The 19,696-nt window shown below is 41.6% G+C and overlaps 1 protein-coding gene across 2 annotated transcripts in view; it reads left to right on the forward strand.

Moving 5' to 3' along the window:
• gpr158a (G protein-coupled receptor 158a) overlaps positions 1-13,501 on the forward strand; it is a 70,261-nt gene extending 56,760 nt beyond the window's left edge. The window contains exons 6-12 of one of the 2 annotated variants that reach the window (XM_019266957.2): positions 307-416; positions 2,317-2,555; positions 4,711-4,849; positions 7,443-7,548; positions 8,105-8,251; positions 8,354-8,437; positions 8,889-13,501. In XM_019266957.2, coding sequence (XP_019122502.2) covers positions 307-416; positions 2,317-2,555; positions 4,711-4,849; positions 7,443-7,548; positions 8,105-8,251; positions 8,354-8,437; positions 8,889-10,748 — 2,685 coding nt within the window. In that variant the 3' untranslated portion in view covers positions 10,749-13,501. The remainder of the gene's footprint in view (positions 1-306; positions 417-2,316; positions 2,556-4,710; positions 4,850-7,442; positions 7,549-8,104; positions 8,252-8,353; positions 8,438-8,888) is intronic. The other variant, XM_019266958.2, reaches the window with a different exon arrangement.
• The last annotated feature ends 6,195 nt before the right edge of the window (positions 13,502-19,696 follow it).

Here is a 19,696-nt window from a genome sequence, read left to right on the forward strand (position 1 = left end):
CTTCAGAGTTATCCTGGAAACAGCAGAATGATAAAACAATTCGACTCAAGGACCCCTCACCAGCCCTGACTGGAGCTTTCAGGCCCTGGAAAAATTATTCTCTTTGATAATTTGTTGGTACAGAAAGTGTGTAAAACTTAACTTCACTTGGTTTGTGGTGTATATTTGATGGAACAAACCAAGCTTTCAATAAAATGACTGTTCAGATCACCAGGCAGCAACTCTCTTTAACTTCCCCAGAAACAGAGGTCTCGTTATCATGTGGAAGGCTCTCTTTGTTACTTAAGCTGTCCTCTTCTCTTGCAGGTCGGGATTCTCTATTTCCAGCCGAGTGTTTTCCGCTGCATCCTGCTGCGATGGGTTCGACTGCTCGGCTTCGCTACCGTCTACGGGACTCTGACTCTTAAGTTGTACAGGTAAAACACACACACAATTAAACACGCATCTACAGTACCTCATTATCCATCCCCGGGATTATACTAACCTCCGTTTAGTGCGATTACGCCGCATCTTACATCCTAATTCCTTGTAAAAATAAGAGGCAGCTCGTTTCTCGGATAATTCGTCACCAGACTACACTGGGCTGGATTCACTGCCTCATTAAGTGGAAGAGAGAAATACCAAGTAAAAGTAATTAAGAAAACACGGGGTGCTTTGCCCCCAAATGATCTCCATATATATTGTGGTATTGAATGATGCTTGGCAAGAGACAAACCGAGAGACAAATGTGTGCGAGGAGGGGAAAGGACTGCTGGAGGATACAGCGAGGGAGAGACAAGGGAGTGTTATCCAGCACTGAATAGCCGATAATGAGACAGGGGGTCTGCTGTATTTAAAGTAATGCACTTGAAATTGTTCATCTGTGGAGCTTTTTGTCAGGTGAATCTGTCAAAAAGGCCTAATGAAGATGCTGATTAAGAGGATGCGGCTAATGCGAGCGGCAGCCGAGTAAACCCTTAGAGGTGCAAGTTAACATATTGCACAGATCAATTTTTGATGGGGGGCTCATTAGTGGGGAGCGCGGTGGACTTCATCAATGTGCGTGAAGGGCAGAGCCTAAGAATAGCGACGGCTGTGTCATGTGTTCGAGAGCACGGTTTAAATCCACAGACAAACAGTCTTTGTGTTTGTCTGCGGATTTTAATTCTAATTCATCTCAACTCAGATTTATTTCTATAGAAACAGCACAGACTAAAAAGTATATGACGTCATGAAGATGGATCGTTTCAGAGCTGGGTCGCATTATGTGAAACAAATACGTCCTCAGATGCTTCAGCTAAAGCACTTTGCAGTTTAAAGAACATAATCTGACATTATACAAAGATATTTGCTTTTTTTTTGGCTTCTCATTTTAAAAATATGAAAGTTTCCAACAAGTTTTTCCAACCGACAGCAAAGTGAGTTATTTGTTATTACCACACAACGTTATCCAAAATAGTTTTGTCGGATCTGGTCGCTCTATCAAACATTTATCAAGCACCACTTCTATATTTAAACTTTTTTTTAGGGCGTATAAAACTTCTAGTTTAGGGTCAGAAAAAGATTGTAGTCATGTACCAAGAACCTCTTGGTTAAGGTTAGTGATGGAGATGTATCTATACAATATCTTCAATATTCAATATCATCCAATAAAGTTTCTTTGTCAGTAATGTTATAAATATCAGTGTTTCCATTTCTGTTCAGTTCTTTCAATCACAGCAGGTAGATGACCCACGTAAACTTGTGTTACCTCATATAGAAATGACTCTTATCAGCTTCACACAGTGAAGTTATGGGATTGATGCTCAGTATTCATCAGACATCCTGAGCTGATGTACTGAAATCAGCATTACAAGACGGATTAAATAAACCAATTTAGACTGTTGGTAGCAAATGGGACCCAAATAGTAGCTTCTGGTTTTAGCAAGGTCACAATGTCTTTCTTTGCTTCTGAAAAACAAGTTTTAACAAGTTATTATTTTGCAGAAAACAGATGAAAACCCTCAGAAAACAGATATTTTGGACACATTTTTGGACAAATGACCCGTGCTTTTATCCATCTGGTACAAGTAGTACCAAAGTTTTGATGGTTACATAACATGTTCAACAAGATATATGGTTTGAAACACATCATAACTACAGTTTTTTGCTGTTATTTTATATATCTATACATGTGACAGCAGCAGGTTAAGGTACAGTGTTGCTGGGAAATGTAGGAACTCACTAGGAAAGAGGGTAGAGACAAATTAAAGGCTGAAAATTCTCCTTCCCTGATGCCGCCCTGGTTTGTTGTTGTGATGTTCTTCACTGATGCCTCCTCATCTTCCCCCCCTGCAGGGTGCTGAAGGTGTTCCTCTCCCGCACAGCCCAGAGGATCCCCTATATGACCAGCTGGCGAGTGTTGCGTCTGCTGGGCATCATCCTGCTCATCGTCTGCTGGTTCCTGGTGGCTTGGACATCTGCCGTCTGTCAGAACCCGGACAGGAAGTTGGCTCTCATCGATGTGGGCTACACGCCCAATGGGCTGCAGTTCAGCATGTGCCTGTTGGATCGCTGGGACTACATGATGGCTGTCGGTAAGCCCTGCTACAGTATTCACTGCCTCCATAGGGTGTTGTAGATAGACTCACACACTGTGTGTGTGTGGGAAAAAGCAGGGTTATTTGAGGTAGAACATCAAGAATAAGTTGCCAGGCGTGACAGTGTTTGGAGTTTGGAGGAAAGCGTGAGTGATTAGGTGAAGAAGAAAGTTGGATAAGACCGTCTACCTCCATCTACATTTGGCTCTTACTTTTCCCAAAAGTAGACATTAATCCTCTCCACCGGGGCTCCGCTCGTGGATGTTTGCCTGCGTTGTGTGTGTGGAGAAGGAAGGGCAACCAGCAGCAGATAAAGAACGATGGGAAATCAAAGATGTTCGGAGGGGGAGAAGCATCTTGTGTCGAGGAAATCTGCATGCTGTTTTACATCTGCTGACTCAGGCTTCACGATGGAGAGAGAGATCCATGGTGCCTTTTTAACTTCTGGGAAAACAGATGGACCCCCAGCAGAGCCTACATGCTGTGATACTGTATACTGAAGGCGCATTTTCATCCTGTTTATCTTAAAGGAGGTAAAAATAGGCTGAGAGTCGGGAGGTGCGAGTCAGCTCTAATGTGTCACCTAGACGCTGGTCATAAATTACATATATATACGCAATAAATCTCTCAGATTTAGAAATCTGCACCTGCAAACACTCACAGTCAGCGGTCTTAATTGTACATTTTCATATGCAAAAAGCTAGTTTCAACTTCAAGTAAAGATTTGTTTTGGCGTTTAGCGTGACGAAACTGCAGTTGAAGCATTAAAACATTGTTTGTTTTAATCTTAAATATTATATTCCATTTAAATACATTACTCTGTTGTTGATACGCCAGGATCTTTGGTTAATTTTCCTGTGAAAAGTGTTTTTAATTTGAGTTGAGTCCTTTGTGTGAGGCTTTAGCTTTTGACCTCATCAGTCATTTATAGATTGCTTGCTAATGTTTATAGATTAGTAAAGAGAAATCACTTTGACTTGTGCTCATTCTCCTCAAGTTAATCGCCCAAGAACAATTGGCAGAAGCCGATATATCCATCCATCCATTTTCTTTCGCTTACCTGGAGTTGGGTCACGGTGGCAGCTCCTCCTGGGAGATCCCTCCAGCCCCTCCAGGTTCTGGGTCTGCCCCGGGGACCCCTTCCCTAGTTAGACATTCCTGGAACACCTCCAAAGAAAGGCCCCCCTCAGAGACCATCCTAATCAGATGCTGAACCACGATAAAGCCGCCCGACCCTGTCTCCAATAATAAATGTTGTTAATAAAAAGGTCCAAATACTCTGAACTAACTAAAAGAATCAAAGTCTCATCCAGTTTTTCACAACATAGCAAACCAAACTTTCTTATTAGAGGCATAAAACTGATCTATGAAGCTTTAATAAATTATTTATTAGCTATTAAAGAAGCCACAACTTAAAGCTTTTATAAAAATTTGAGCATTATCCAATAAAATACTTCTTCAAAATACTTTAAATGAGTTTATTTCAATTGGAAACTGGTTGCATATATAGATTCTTACCACATTATTAAATAATTGAATGATTTAGGGATCAAATATAGCAAAAAGCTGGAGATTTTGCATATTTTTCTTCTTTTGTGCAGCATTTACATCACTAGCTGGGAGCTCCTTAGATTGACTGAGGACTGAGACCTTGATGCATTCAGGTGCAATCAGTCACCTTTCATTCATTTAAGATTTTTTGACCTTCACCTGCACTCACCCCTCACGAATAACACTCACTATGAGCGGCCGTTTGTATCTAATGCTCATTGTTGTGAGGAACACATCACCTGACGGCTCCACAGCTGAAGCAGACAACACCATAGATGTCAAAATAATGGCAGCAGGTTCTCATGGAAAAAGCAGCGTGTTTATTGCTACCTTGGAGACACTACATGTGGTTGCCATGGAGGAGCTCGGGGATTCATTTATTGTCCAGAGGATACAACCTCAGCTGTTACAAATGGGTTTGATGGCTTCTGTTGAGCAGGGTATTTCATACATGTGTCGTACAACAGTTTGCACCAGCTCCACGAGAGCGTTCAACCGTGAAGTGGCTGGTTCCATTTTTTAAAGACTTTCTCGCCGTGTAGACATTATTTCTTTGCCTGTTCGTTGTATTCAGCACTTCTGTCTCATTCTTGTTTCACAGCTGAGTTCCTCTTCCTGCTGTGGGCCGTCTACCTGTGTTACGCCGTGAGGACGGTGCCCTCGGCCTTTCACGAGCCTCGCTACATGGCCATCGCTGTTCACAACGAGCTTGTCCTGTCAGCAATATTCTACGTGATCAGGTAACAGCTCCTCCGTTGTGTACTCACCTGTCTCTGGTTGCAAACAGTAGTTTTCGTCACACACCGCCAACTATTTCACCGATTTTGGTGAAAGTGGATCATATTTTCTGTTTTTCCCCTCTGATGTCTCAACTCTGAGATTTACAGAGTTTCCTGATGGACAGTGAAGTAAACTGTAGCTGCTGTCAGCTGATGATCAGTTTGTTAGCCAGGATTGTGAGGGAAGTGTTAGTGTTTGTACAAGAGGTGATGTGAACCATGAAGAAGAGGAGGCTTTTAGGGTTTTAAGGGCCGGGGTTCGGGCCAGTGATGGGGAGTGAAGCTGGTGTTGTGCCAGAATCAGAGCCGGGCAAGGAGTCAATGTACACCAGTGAACTGACAATATCTAGCCAAAGTTTGTTAACAATACATCCTCTCTGCTTTTTTATATATTGTGTACACCTGTGTACCTGTGACCATGACACTGCCATGTCTGCAAAATGTATAAACAGCATTTTATCAAAGTAAACAGAGTGTCTTTCCAAAAATAAATCGCCTTGAACTTCATTGCATTAATAAATATCAGAGACAGATATCTCAAAATCTAGAGTAATACAACATTATTGCATACCTACATACCACATATGGATATATTTATGTATCATTTGTCTGAACTGACCCTTTAAACTCAGACAATCATTTGCATATCAATTTTTAGCATTATTTTAATAGTCCTGGTGTAGTAGCTGCCATCCGTCTAACAATAAATCAATAACAACATACAGATGCTGTCACTTACATCCACAACATCTTCCACATCAACTAGCTCTATATTTAATATCATAGTCTTTGATTCGATCTCTGCTGTCGTCATTTTTGATGCGTGTGTCCTCCGGTAGATTGCCTCATTTCCACCACATATAGGCTACCGCATGAGCTCTGTTCATCCGGGAGTTGTTTTTTTTATTGTAGTGAAATCGTCCCCTCTCCCTCCAGTGTACATGTCAAATAGCTGCACCGTGCACTTTATAAATGAGACGTTTCAGCTGACGCCGCCACAGACATTCCTAGCTGGAGTCCCCCTTAATTGAGAGCTCAGCTCCATCACATTATTCACTAATGAACCGTGTCAGAATGATTTATGTTTTTTTTTTTTCCGAGACAGCATGAATAGCTTGAATTATTGGCAGCTCTATTCCAGTTATAAATTAACATCCATTACCAATAAATTGTGTATCGTCGACGTATAGCCTGATAATTTCTTCGTTTTTAACACTTCTCGTGGTGTTTGAACATCTGGCTCTTTGTGGTTTCTTTGCCAACTCCTTTTATCGGCCTCTTCATCCATGTTGTGAGGCTTTTCTCTGCAGAATACGGCCAGACGAGACCCCTGACAAATTGCCTGGTGCGGCTAGTTATCCTGACTGGCTGCCACCAGAGACCACGCTGTACACTGGGGCTTGTTAGAGGCATCTGGCGTCCATTTGTGTTACTCACAAAACCCGCTATTTCATCCCACGGTGACCAGTTAAAGCTTCACTTCTCCGCTGTGATATTCACCAGGCTTTAGCCACGTCCAGGTGTGAATTTGACGCTGAGAGAAAATGAAAGGGGGATGTAGTAGCTGGAGGTCGAGGCGTGAGTGATGGGGAGTGTTTGAGTGAGACGCTGCAGGCTGAGAGGAGACAGCCTGCCAAGGTTATTAAATCCTCATCTGCACAGAAACTGCTCACAAAACATGAATGAGGGAAGACTTCAAAGCTTTGGGACATTTCATGTGCTGGACCTTTGCTTTCATTCATGCCTCTGAGCTATTACCGCAGTAACTGTTCGTTAATTAGCCATTTGCCAACTTCAACACCGTAATGAGCCTGCTAGATGACATTTGCTTGGATAGAGGCTCTCTAGTGGTTGAATTAGCATCTGACAGGACATACCTTCATATCCTCAGTGCACACGAGGTCTCGCAGTACTGAAAGCCTGTTAGTTCTTTTTTTAAATAAAAGGCTGGAGCTGCTCCTCGCGTTGCTGTTGTTTCTGCCAGTAATTATCTCATTTTCCACCAACTGCTGCTCCACAGTCGGCCCAGCGTATTACTGCCTGATGTATAAATAGGCCGAATCTTGCGACCAGATCAAGGTCACTCCCCTTTATTGTGAATCCAATTGAAAGAATGAGGAAAATATTGTGTCCTTGCTGGCAAAAGGATCACCCAAGTGGAACATTATATGAGGCAGTGAAATTGACGCCTCGGACAGACAGTGTATAAATCTACTTTGGCTGAAAACACATTAAGTCTGCTGGTCTCTCCAGGCTCCATCTGTATGTAAGAGGTTTACTGCAGACAGAGCGACGTGGCGTTAATCATACTTCAACGCATTTACTGTATGTACATTTGGAATTTGACAATCAGCCATCAAGGAGATGTTTATTTCCAAAACTATTGTACTGTAAAACACTACGAACGTGGTGAGGTTGAGGAACTCTACGTAATTATTATAGACATTACCGATCACAAATAGTAATGCAATCTGCAGCCAGTAAAATATTTGATTCCCGCTCTTGTATTAATTAACCTATACTTGATTTATAATGTTTATCTTTACCCTGACAGGTTCACTCTTGCTCCGGAGCTCCATCCAGACTGGATGCTGCTACTGTTTTTCACCCACACCCACTTAACTGTAACAGTAACACTGGGTCTACTACTCATCCCTAAGGTAAATAATTTACATGATGATGTATTGCTGTTATTTCATTCTAATCTCTCTAATTTGTCTTCTTTGTTGAGCAATTTTAAATTTGCTTTTGAGAGTACAATATAAATGAAAGGTTACAGGCATTGTGGGTGAATCCAAAGCCGGATATATCTTTATTCCTGTGTGCCATTGAGCTTGCATTGTTGTGCACAAACTATTAAAAACACATCAGTTATCCACAGCGTTGCACTGAACTGAACTCATGTTCCTTTATTACGATAAACATGAGAACTGTAGTTTGTTTTAAGTCAGACCCGTGCAGCTGAAAATAGTCCAGAACAAATAGACTATTTACTCTTGTTTGGGTAACGTTGGTTAAAAACTTCAGCACCCGACTGTTTTAGGAAATAACTAACTTAAAGAACCAGTGGACTTGAGGGTGAGAGCCACGGATAGATTCAGAAAGTATAGATGGACTGACACTGATGGATCTCCTCATGAGATTTGTTGAGAAAGTTCAAGAGTTGTTGAGAAAGAAAGCACATCAACCAGTTGTTCTTTTTTTTTATGCCACCAGTTCCTGTTTGCCGGCACCCACATGAGAGATGATATAGCCTCGGAGGCCTATGAGGACGAATTGGACATGGGTCGTTCTGGGTCGTACCTCAACAGCAGCATCACATCTGCGTGGAGTGAACACAGTCTGGATCCTGAGGATATTCGGGTACGCTTGTGTTTCCTTTAACCTTTGATTTTCCACTGCATAACCTGGTGAACTCTTTTGAATCCCGCAAAGATACTGAGCAATGGCAGTTTTTTATTGCAGACACCTGACGAAACGGGCCATCTCAGTTCTATTAATGGCTGTGGCGTAAGGTCTAGCGACAGTCTTTGGGAAAAACGTACCAACGTGAGCAGAGATTTCTGTTTGTCTGTTAGAGCTGAAGAAGTCTCTCTATCAAAAGATTTGGGCAAGCCTATTTACCAGAGGGCGTGATCTTATGATGACATCCTGCTACTTGAGAGCATTGATTGTATCGGATGGGCATAGAGAGAGAAATAAAATTCAAGACCTGAGCTTGGAGGCTGTTTCAGACCTAACATTAAAACACACTCCGTTTCCTTATTTGATGCTGTCCAAGACTGTCCTGTCTTTGTTTTATTTCAGTATGCATGTGATATTCCGTAGTGCATCATTTAACAACCGTTTGTAGTCACATGTCTGGAAGTTGTACTGCATGTTTTCTGTGCAGTAGAATGTGTGCTTTTTTGTAACAGTGAACTCCATTTTTTAAGCCGTATAAATACAAGTATTTGTTCTAAACTCGCAACTGATCACTTTGCGTCTGTCCTGTATGTAGGAGGAGCTGAAGAAACTCTATTCCCAATTGGAGATTTACAAGAGGAAAAAGATGCTGGCAAACAACCCTCATCTCCAGAAGAAGCGGAGCTCCAAGAAAGGGTTGGGTCGCTCGCTGATGAGGCGCATCACTGAGATCCCAGAGTCCGTGCACCGGCAATGCAGCCGCGAAGACAAGGAGGCTGGAGAACACGGGAGCAACCGTAACAGCATCTGCATGTTGAAGAAAAACCCCTTTGATCCACCTCACTCAGGAAAGCCAGCGAAGGAGGAGACGCTCAAGAACAAGGTTTTCTCTCTCAAGAAGTCCCACAGCAGCTACGACCACGTCCGCGACCAGAGCGAAGACTCCAGCAGCTCAGCGACAGACAAAATGGAGGTGACCCCCGCTGAAGGTTCACTCCTGGACACACTTATGGGCAAGAAGTTGGTCAAGAAGAAGTCCAGTGAGAATATAAATGCCCCCAGTGAATCGACGGAATCAGTTCCTTTGGTCTGCAAGTCAGCAAGCGCCCATAACCTCACTGCAGACAAGAAACCACTTCATCCTAGAGCCTCCATGCTGCAGAAGTCCCTCAGTGTCATTGCCAGTGCCAAAGAGAAGACTTTAGGCTTGACGGGAAAGACCCAGAGCACAGAGGACAGCAATAAGAAGAGTCAGCCAAAGAGCAAGGACACAAGGGCCAATGCAGAGCCAGAAAATGAATGCCAACTCAAGATGATTATGAGCCAGTCAGTTGAGTACAAACAAAGTGCGGCAAAAGGCAGGATCATGAAGCAGCCAGTGGGTGGCAGCCAGCCAACAATCTGCTCTGATCCAGTCAAGGGAAAAGACCTCTACGATCTCTCTGAAGTGTGTCCCTGGGAAGTGGAGGATCTCCCAACTCCGTCTGAAAACAAAGTCCAAAAGCATGTATCCATAGCACCAAAGGAAACCACAACGGTTCATGGAGGTAGCACCAAGGGAAGCAAATCTCAGCAACACAAGCAGAAAGCCTCTGATCAATCCCCGTCGAGTAGCAGGCACTCAAAGGAAATTCAGAGGACAACCGCCGTAAGAGCAGATGTATGTCCATGGGAAGATGGAGGTGAAAGTCAAGGCAGTCAAGTAGAAGGGTCAAAGCAACAAATATACAGTCAGACAAGCAAGCCTGCCAAGACCCAGCAGCCTCATTCTGCATCAGAGAGCGCCAAAACACATCGGGTAGATGTTTGTCCATGGGACTTTGAGGAGGTCCAAAAGACAACAGAGTTAGCTCATTCACCAGATATGACAAAACCAAGAAAAGGCAGCTCTCCTGTGGATGGGAAAGGGAGAAGTGGCCTCTCGCTCCAGCCACCATCTACAAAAATAGACGTATGTCCTTGGGACTATGACAGCACTGCTGTATCTCCAAATTCTGGGCAGAGGACACCTAGTCCTTCTCGAGCACCCAAAACCAAGGAATCGCCATCAAAAAAGAAGGCCTCACCTTCGACAAGAACAGTTGAGAAAGAGAAATCAAAAGACGCTGATGAGGAGAAAAGTAGAACAAAAGCTAAGGACAAGAGTAAATCTTCAGAAAAACACGCGAGCCAACAAAAAATGGCTGAGGTATGCCCGTGGGACGTAGAGAGTCTTCCGGAAGTGGCAGTGGTAGAAAAAAGGAAAAGCGCGAATGTTGGAGCAGCCAAAGCAAAGCCGGCTGAAGTCTGCCCATGGGATTTTGAGGATACGTCAGATAAAAAAGGTACAGACAAAAGTGCTTCTGTAGTCAAACAGAGCAATCCAAATCCTAAAGGCGGGGTCGTAAGTGCTGCTAAAAAGGCAGATGTTTGTCCCTGGGACTTCGACGAGAGCACATCGAGCAAGAAGGCATGACACCCAACCTTAATGGACCACTGAAATTATAGTTATTGATGTGTACTTTTTTTCACTTTGAAATCGTTAAATATTACCTTTTACTATTAGTGCGGTGACTTGGAAGAAAAAGTTGATCAAGTTCCACAAGTTGCCTTCCTTTCCGAGGTTTTGTTCCTGTTTTACCTATTTTAAAAATAAGTAAAATGTACAAAAAAAAAAAACAAAGTCAAGATGAGCATTCCAGATTATTACAGGAAAGTCCTGAAGATAAATCTTAGACTAATTATGCAACTTTTGATTCAGCCTTTTCACTTCATGAGCAATGTTGAAAATGGTCATGTTCTGGATTCAGTCAACAATTCTTACATAGTTTTTTTTTTTCTTGTGCATTAACGTCATCACTTAACGGACTAGGAAACAACAACAAGGAGATGTAGAGAAAAGTGATATCAAGGTACGAAACAGCAAAAGTGAAAGCCAAAGAATAAGGGAACATTTGCAAAAGAGGGATGTTGGTTCTTAGGGCGGTATGTTAAATTAATTTATTAGTTCGTGTCCAACTCTTGGCACTCAGTGAGGAAATTAGTCTGTAGCACTTTAGCCAACTCCATAAATTAAGAACAGAGGACAGACTCTGTTCTTCTTGTACATTTTGTCTTATTTTAAACCTTATGGCACGATGTTACACAGGATATCATATACCAACCAAACTTAGTTTCTTTTGTTCTTTGGTTTAGATCTATTTAATTGTAGTTCTCGGCAGATTAAAATGCTTCCAAGTCTGCGGAGATGTACTGTATGTGCCTAACTAACTAGCATTGTCTTGTATCAGTCTGAAGTGAAGCAAGTGGCTTCACCTTCAGCATTTTGTGACGGTGAATTATATAAACAGCATGCACAGCCAGGTATCGAGAGTAGTTGGACCCTACCGGTTAGTCAACTAAACCAGTAAACGTGTTGACGAATATATAATAGTTCCTTTTTTTTGTATACCAGAGTCACTCCTTTTCCTGCTTTCATATTCCCAAAAGCTCAATCAGGGTGGTGAAGATGATATGAGAGCAGCATTAACATGAACCTGTGTTAAAGCGGCTCACGTGTACACTGTAAAAAGTAGAGATAGAAAACATACTGGGTGGGTCGGGGAGGGAGACGCTAAGGAAATCATTTGCACCAGCTTTGTTTTTGAATCCAGCATGGGTCTTTGTGTTGGCTTGCACCATGTTTGTGTGTTTGTGTGTGTATATATGTGTGTCTGTGGACACAATATCATGAATTTAAAAAGTAGAAATGTAACAGTTGAACCTCTGGAGTCTCAAACACCAAAACTAAAAGTCGAGCAGGTCACCGGACCGGTTTCATTTTACAAACATCTGATTGAACCTGCTGCTTAAAGGATAATATTGGTTTATTGTAACTTGGGTATATATATATTTTTAGTTTTGGCCATTATTCTAATCCATAACAATAATATTGTACTTGCTGAAAACAGACATCACTACAACTAAGTCTAATGCCCAACATCAATCACAGCTTACAGACCAACTTTCTGTGCATTGAGGTGTTAATATAGTGTTATAATCAGACTGAACATTCATTCAGATTGATATAGTTGTCATTAGCCAGCTTCTGTTTGATAGGGGTCAATTATCCTCACCAATCAGTAGATCGGAGTCTAGAAGGAGAACATTTTTCACACAAAAGTATGGAAAATAGTTGTTGCATCACTATTCTGAGCCAAAAATACCTTCTCTCCTAGCACCACCAACAACTGGACATGACAAATCGACTCCTTTAACAATTGTCACAAGCACTTATTGCTGCACTAATGCTTCTTATCGCACTGTACCTTGATTGTTCCCTTCTCTGTACGTCGCTTTGGATAAAAATGTCTGCTAAATGACTAAATGTAAAAGCTCTAATTGGTTTAAACCACAAAACCAGACACCATGAATTTCTCAATAAATTGTAGATGTAGGTGGCGATTCAGAGACCTGGGACCAATCTAGGATTTTGGGTGCACTCACTATTGATTTTATTGTGAAATAAAGTGGTTTACGTAACCTAAAGCTAGCGTTTTACAAACTGTCTGGTCACCAATCATGTTTCTTGTCTTGTCAGACTTTGTTGTAGGGATGTCGCCTTGTTTCCAGATCTTGGAAATCACTTTTGTGAGTACAGTATTATCATAAATGATACAAACAATGGCCATAACTACAAAAATACAAAGTTTTTTACAAAGCAGGACTACCCTTTAATATTTACAAATAATATTAATGCTTATACTTTAATATTTTGATGAATATTAAACTGCCATTAGTTTTTAGTTCCTGTACTGAAAGTTAATGCACGTTCTTCCCAGTTTAATAAAAGTAGACTAAAGCCCAACTGATTAATTGAACTGCTCATTTCAGAATTAGGCTTAGCAACGTGTTTATCAATGGAAAAAAATCCGACTAAACCTTTTAAAGGTTTTGATTTGTTCAGTGTTTTGTATCAAAATGTCTAAATATTCATCATGCACCATTCATCCTGGGATTACAGCGAGAAAAAGAAGAAGAAACTTACATTTAACTGTTGAACACCTGACAGTAATTGCAGTCGTGAGGAAAACTATGTATCAATATAGCATCTACAGTACTTTATGGTATCTTGTGAGAATTACATGGTATCACTGAATGTTGTCACTGATTGTAATTATCTATAATTGCTGTCAAATTCCTCAGTATCCCAGCTCTGTAGGAGTCCTTACTAATCGTGGTAAAAAAAAATGAATCAGTGCTTGTCAGTGAGAATTTTACAAAGTCAAAACACAGTTGCTAAATTTCTTTCAGCGACAAATATTTGTCGCCTTCCTTATCCGATTTTTTTGTCTTCAAACGTGCCGACACGATTAAACAGCTCGGCTCCATGAACGTGATTTAGACGCTACGTCTTCTATCTGAGGAATTACCTCTCCCGCTGACCCGTGGAGGAGGGCCGGTCTGAAATATTTCAAATGTGGAGTGTTTGCCTTACAGGCGTGAGATTTGTCACCACCTCTGCTTTATGAGATCCTTTAGGAACGGTGTCTGAGGAGAACTGTCAACGTGCATGGATTGATTGTAACGCTTTGATGGATCTATATGATATTTATGAACCAGATGTTAGGCGTCATCCATCATGTGCATTGTGGTGGATGCAGCATCATGCCAGGGGACCGCTGGTATGATGACAACAACATTTCAAAAGCCTTTTTTTTTTTTTGAGTGACTTTAGTGTTTAGAATCACTGCCGCATTGGATTTTAATACCCTAGGTGATAAAAAAATATGCTTTATATTTTTAAAAACGAGCCACTTTTTGGTCCTTGGAGGAGATGAGTTTGTTTGATGACAATTATTTAGTTTGAACTCTGATTGATTTGGGTCACATTCAATTAAAAAAGAAGAAGAAGAAGAACCACAACAAGCAATATATTATGACATCATCAAGCAAAGAATTGATTTAGTCATGTTGATTTTAATCACACAAACGAGATTTCAAGATCAGAGCGCAAAGGAAACACGATAACCGTCACACTGACAACAATAATGCAATATCCCTCAAATATACGTCACGTTAGCAGCCAATCTACTCTGTCGTTTGATTTCAGATAGTATGCTTGCGGTATTATTCCTCAGTTCAGTCAGTCCATAGCTGTCTGTGTGTTAAATTGTGTATACATAACCAGTGTCTTACTGTCTGTTTCTCTGGAGATTATCATCGTGTTTTAGCCGTTTCATCAATGAATCAGTGAAAGTCTGAACCTCGACCATTTACTCGGGTGTGCAAATTGAGACCATCGTTCTTGTACCATCATTGACATAGTTGACACTGTGTCCTGTAGCTCTTTGTCCACCCGTCAGATCTTTACCATGGTGCGTTGTTTGCTTTTCATTTTGAACCTGACTTCTCTCTTCTCTCTTGTGACCAAACCAAGTCACCCGATGGCAAGTACAACTACTACTATTGCTACTACTACTATTCAATGCTGTAACGTCGTAAATCTTGTGGCTTCTGCATGAATTCAAGAAAAAAATAAAAAATAAATAATAGGACCGATGTTTCACTGCCCTTGATAGAACAAAAAAGAAAAAAAATTGATCTTTTATGGACTGTTACAAGTTGTATAGTGAGTGATACTGTCCCTTAACCCACTGTATTATGTGCTTGTTATGACTATTGCTCTATGACAAGCTTATAGCATCAATATATGGGAATATTTGGTAGATTTATATTGTGTTATATTGTGATAGCATGTACATAAAAGATACCTCCTCTGCAATAAATATTTATATGAAAATGAAGCGCGTGCTCGGTGTGTTTCTGAATCTTCATGCTGTGTTCCTACTACAGAAGTTGATACAAGACACTCCCATGATGCGTTTGTGCTTAGCAATCATCGCTGTCTCAAGTTTGTTTGCTTATTCTTCATGTAGACATGCTGTTGGAGAAACTCTGGCCTTTAAAAGCCTCATGCATCATAACCACTTTAGGATATGCGCGTCTTGGCGACTGTCCTGAAATGCTTTTATGGCTTGTTGTGGTCTTTTGGGCAGAGATCAATGGAGGCTCTGCAGGAAGAGAGAGATATAAGATGGTATCAGATACTGACTCCAGACCCCTGCAGAAAAAAACTGAGCGCTGTTATCACTATCCAATCCCCAAGTAATTATTGTCCGGAGCCAAAAAGAAAATCATGTGCTCTATTAACACTTTTTCAACCTTATAAATTTGGTATAATGAGCGATACGTGAAAGATATAATATAAGTACTTATGTCTCTATGAATATGCCGGTGATGTAGCCAAATAACATTGCAAAAAGGGCATTGTGTAAAGCAAACATGTTAGCATTGATTCCTGTTTACAAGAGCACTTTCGGAGCCTTTCTAATAAATAGAAGATCGATACAGGCTGCTGCAGGGAACTAAAATAGAGGCGCGTCAGAGAAGAAAACAGTTAACTATGAGAAATAACCTGTGACGAGGAGATACAGTAACTATTGATGTTCCATTTGATATTCATTACAGCGAGATGGCAGCTTGCGTCATAGAGAGAAAAACAATAAAACATTTAAAGCGGCTAGAATCAATATTTTTTTTCGAAGAACAACGTTCAATCAGATGACAAAGCGAAAACAACGCGACAATGAGGAGTTATCATCCGAATCTGCAGCTCGCCTCGATTTTATGGAGCTTTATAGCGACAGCCCAAGTGTAAACGTAGTTTGTGGACAACAAGCTTTGAGTTTGGCATTATAGCTGTTGCCATCTGATTTTTTTTTTTAGTCAGACATGATCGTATTTGGAGCTGGTGGGTGAGCTACTGCTAGTAGAGCTGCACTTAGTTTTGACACTGTTCAACCAGTAATTCCAGATTAAAAAAAAAAAGAAAAACCCTTTAATAAGGAAGACTGGATTCAAAGTATCAAAGTTTAAGTTGAATTTATTATTCTTGTACAAGAAGAAGCCTTTAACAGTGCAACACACAGAAGGGGTTACAGAGAAAAGGCTCCTCGAGGAGCTCTAACCGTTGGTTCTTATACATTTTTTAAAAATGTCTCGGACTCCTCCCACTGATACAGATAACATAATAACGTCCTTTTTTGGTTTTCTGCTCAGTAATGAGCATTATGTTTTATATCCACATGGTACTCCCCTAGCCTGTCTCTTCTAACCTTGTACTACTGATTTATAATTATCTCTCCCTGCCAGCCTCAGTAAATCAGAAGCTAACTAAGGGAAGTGCACGAGACATGCAAAAGACAGGATACACACACACTATATGAATTAAAACACCTGAACCCCAGTATAATCCTACTAGTCACAAACTTTCTCATATTACAGCTAAACAGTAAAGTAAAGTAGTGGTGAGAAACAGGCAATCCTGAATCAATCTTGATTCATCTTTGATCAGCACTGCCTAGTTTGACAGTTTGAGTTTCGTAAACCTCACTGAGAATGACCTGTTAATCACAAAGTAGCTTTATTGTCTATTTTACTCTAAATGGAACCATAATATACTAAATGATCTGAAGAAGACTTGTAGTTAGCGATAGAATTAGAAAATTAAGTGAGAAGTAGGGTAATTTCCCCATAAGACTCAATGCAATCAAACCTTATTCTTGCAACCAGTGGAGCTGCCCACTGCTGGCCATCAGAAAGAATGCAAGTTTAAGACACTTCACCGTTGGCATCACTTCTCAGATCAGACCGAGCAACCATTTAGCAGCAAAGAGCCAGATATTTCGAGGTGGAGACCAAAAAAGGAGCTAAAACATGTGCCGATTGGTCAGAAACAAAACACCAAATGAATGCCATGAAATGTGTCAATGTTTCTTTAAGAACAGAAAAGTTATAAATACAGAAATAATCTATTTGTTCCACTTAGACTTCAATAAAAACAACAGCCACCTCGTGCATCCACGCGGCGGCTGCAAAAGACACATCCAGCATCCTCTGGATCTCCCGCGGTGCATGTGAGAATCACAGCTGGATATTTGTGCGCCTCTTTGTTGTCTTTGCGGGACAGCGGGACACATCCTCCAGCATGGCAGGGCTTATTTTTAAACCTCAGACGGTGATCGGTGCATGAATCACAGCCCTTTTGTGGCAGGGCCATGTGGGCAGAGATGGACGGTGGTGGTGGGGGAGGAGGAGGAGGAAGGGGGGACAGGAGATGAGAGGAAGCTGATCACTTGGCACAAGCCTGCACGCTCCGTCGCTGACTCATCTGTCTTTCAGATGCAGAGACGGTCGGCTGGTTGGTTGGGAGGGAGGGGGTGGTGGTGTTAAAGGGGGGGAGGAGTGGGAGGAGGCGGGATGTTGAGGACATCTTGTCGTGGTGGACTCATGACTCACAAAGGAGGGCTGTGTGCGTGGGGGAGGTACACCTAGTGGGAGATGTGTGTGGACACACAGGTAGATGCACACATGATGTGGAAACACACAAGCTGCTCAACATAATTACAAGTTGTGTTGCACCTGATAATTTCAAGGACGTCGATACCCAGAAATCACGTAGTTTACGCCAAAGTTTTAATTTGGCTCGAATAAGTTTGGTGGGTAACTCATTAAGTCATTTTGAAGCAGGGTTGAGTTATTTTGAGAGAAACTTTCAACTTAGAGATGATTTCAAAGAACAAACCAACAGATTTTCAGTGTATCTCGACAGACGAATAGTTCCTGTTGTCTGTTAGAGGAAGAAAAACAACAGCATCAGTCGTATGTTCATATGCCTAACATGACCATTGTTATAAACCATTTAGTGAGCAGTGGATGGATCGGTTAACAAAGCACATGACTTTAGAGACAAGAAACAAACCCATCGATTAACCGTCAATGGTTTCTTCGTACCAAGGCCACGATCTTTAGTTGTCCAGCTAGTTTTTGTGCCTAAATTTAACCATGCTGTACACTGACCACAGACGCAGAGTCACAAGACTCAAGCCAGACTCTAGTTAATGCCTTGACCCCATTGGGCATGGCTCTGTTTTGGTCCATTCTCCATATGGCTTCATATTCCACTGGGAGTGGAGCGTTTTGCATGTCAGACTTTGTTAACTTGCTCAGATGTGGTGATTTCCTCCAGGTTTATATGCTTGTACCATGAGTACGTAGTTAAATCGTTCCCCTTTTGGCTGTTTTTACGGAAGTTTGCACATTGTGTTTTATTTTGAAAATCCACCAGATTCTCTATGCCGTTTCAAAACCTCAAAGCCGTGCCTGGTGGAATCCAACAGTAAGATTCAGATGGTTTGTGGATAAAATGAGGGACTCTATATACTTTGGATCAATGTGACAGCAGCCAATCATGAAAAGGAAAGAGAGTCAACTCATGCATTTGTCAGAGGGATAACAAGACAATCAGGTTTAGGTTTCTAGTTATATGTTATGAAGTATATTAAGTAAAATGTGAATACTGACTTGTTTAGGGTTCGAAACACAAAGTTGAGGACTTCGGAAAACAATGACTTTTTTTCCGACCTCTAAACAGAAGCAGAGTCATTTTTGTAACAATCAGTTTAAATCTTCTTGGGAGGCACTGATGAAATGTTCACATTCTGTAAAGGCGCACAAGGTTTGTTGGTTTGCTGCCAAGGTTTTGAGATATCCATCTCTGGGATCTCCAGCTTTCCTCTGCATAATCCTCAGAACAGAGCGTCAACAATACTTTCTATTTCATCAGTTTGAAAGTGGCTGTTGGTGAAAAGCTGTTGGTGCAGAGATAAACATTTCAGAGGCAGATATCTAAAAACCCAAACTATCTGCATGACAAGTACCAGTAGGCGTGAATGAAAAAATATGTTGTTTGACATCCTGTGCATCAGCTGTGTGAAACAGCAAAGACCCCGGGCAGAAGACAGCATCAGCTGTTTGAGAACAGGAAACCAAAACTGGTCACAGCTTCGACTGGGGAAGGGGTCAGAGTCATTGACGTGGATGGTCAAATAAGGATCAAAAAGGTCTTTGCTTCTGACGTCAGAGACCATCTGATTGTTTCCATGTGACCACAGTTCATAGGTCATGTGACGACACCTGACCCTGGGCTGTGAAAAGCTGCTTTGACACATGTTTTGAACTGACCCTTTAAATAATCACTCTCGCACAAGCAGAATTAGTTTAAACTTTCTCCTGATTTTTCAGAAAGCATAGCCTCCCGCGATGCTTGATGTGCTTGCAGCACCCGGAGACCTCAGCTAGTAGGCAGATAACCACCCACAAGGTCCTGCTCCTCCATCCTCTGAGGCCACACTCCGGTCTGGACTCCTACACAGCTTTCCCAGCCTCAATGGTGGCTTCATCATTAGACGAGCCCCCGGTGATGTGAGCATCCATGACTCACAGAGAGCCTCTGTTACGCTCCTCCGCCACCACTACCACCTCCACAACTGGAGGGCTGGCAGATAATCCACAACACACAACACATTAACACATCTATATACT

Source organism: Larimichthys crocea, chromosome XXIII (genome assembly GCF_000972845.2).
Source record: "Larimichthys crocea isolate SSNF chromosome XXIII, L_crocea_2.0, whole genome shotgun sequence".
Classification (NCBI taxonomy): Eukaryota; Metazoa; Chordata; class Actinopteri; family Sciaenidae; genus Larimichthys; species Larimichthys crocea.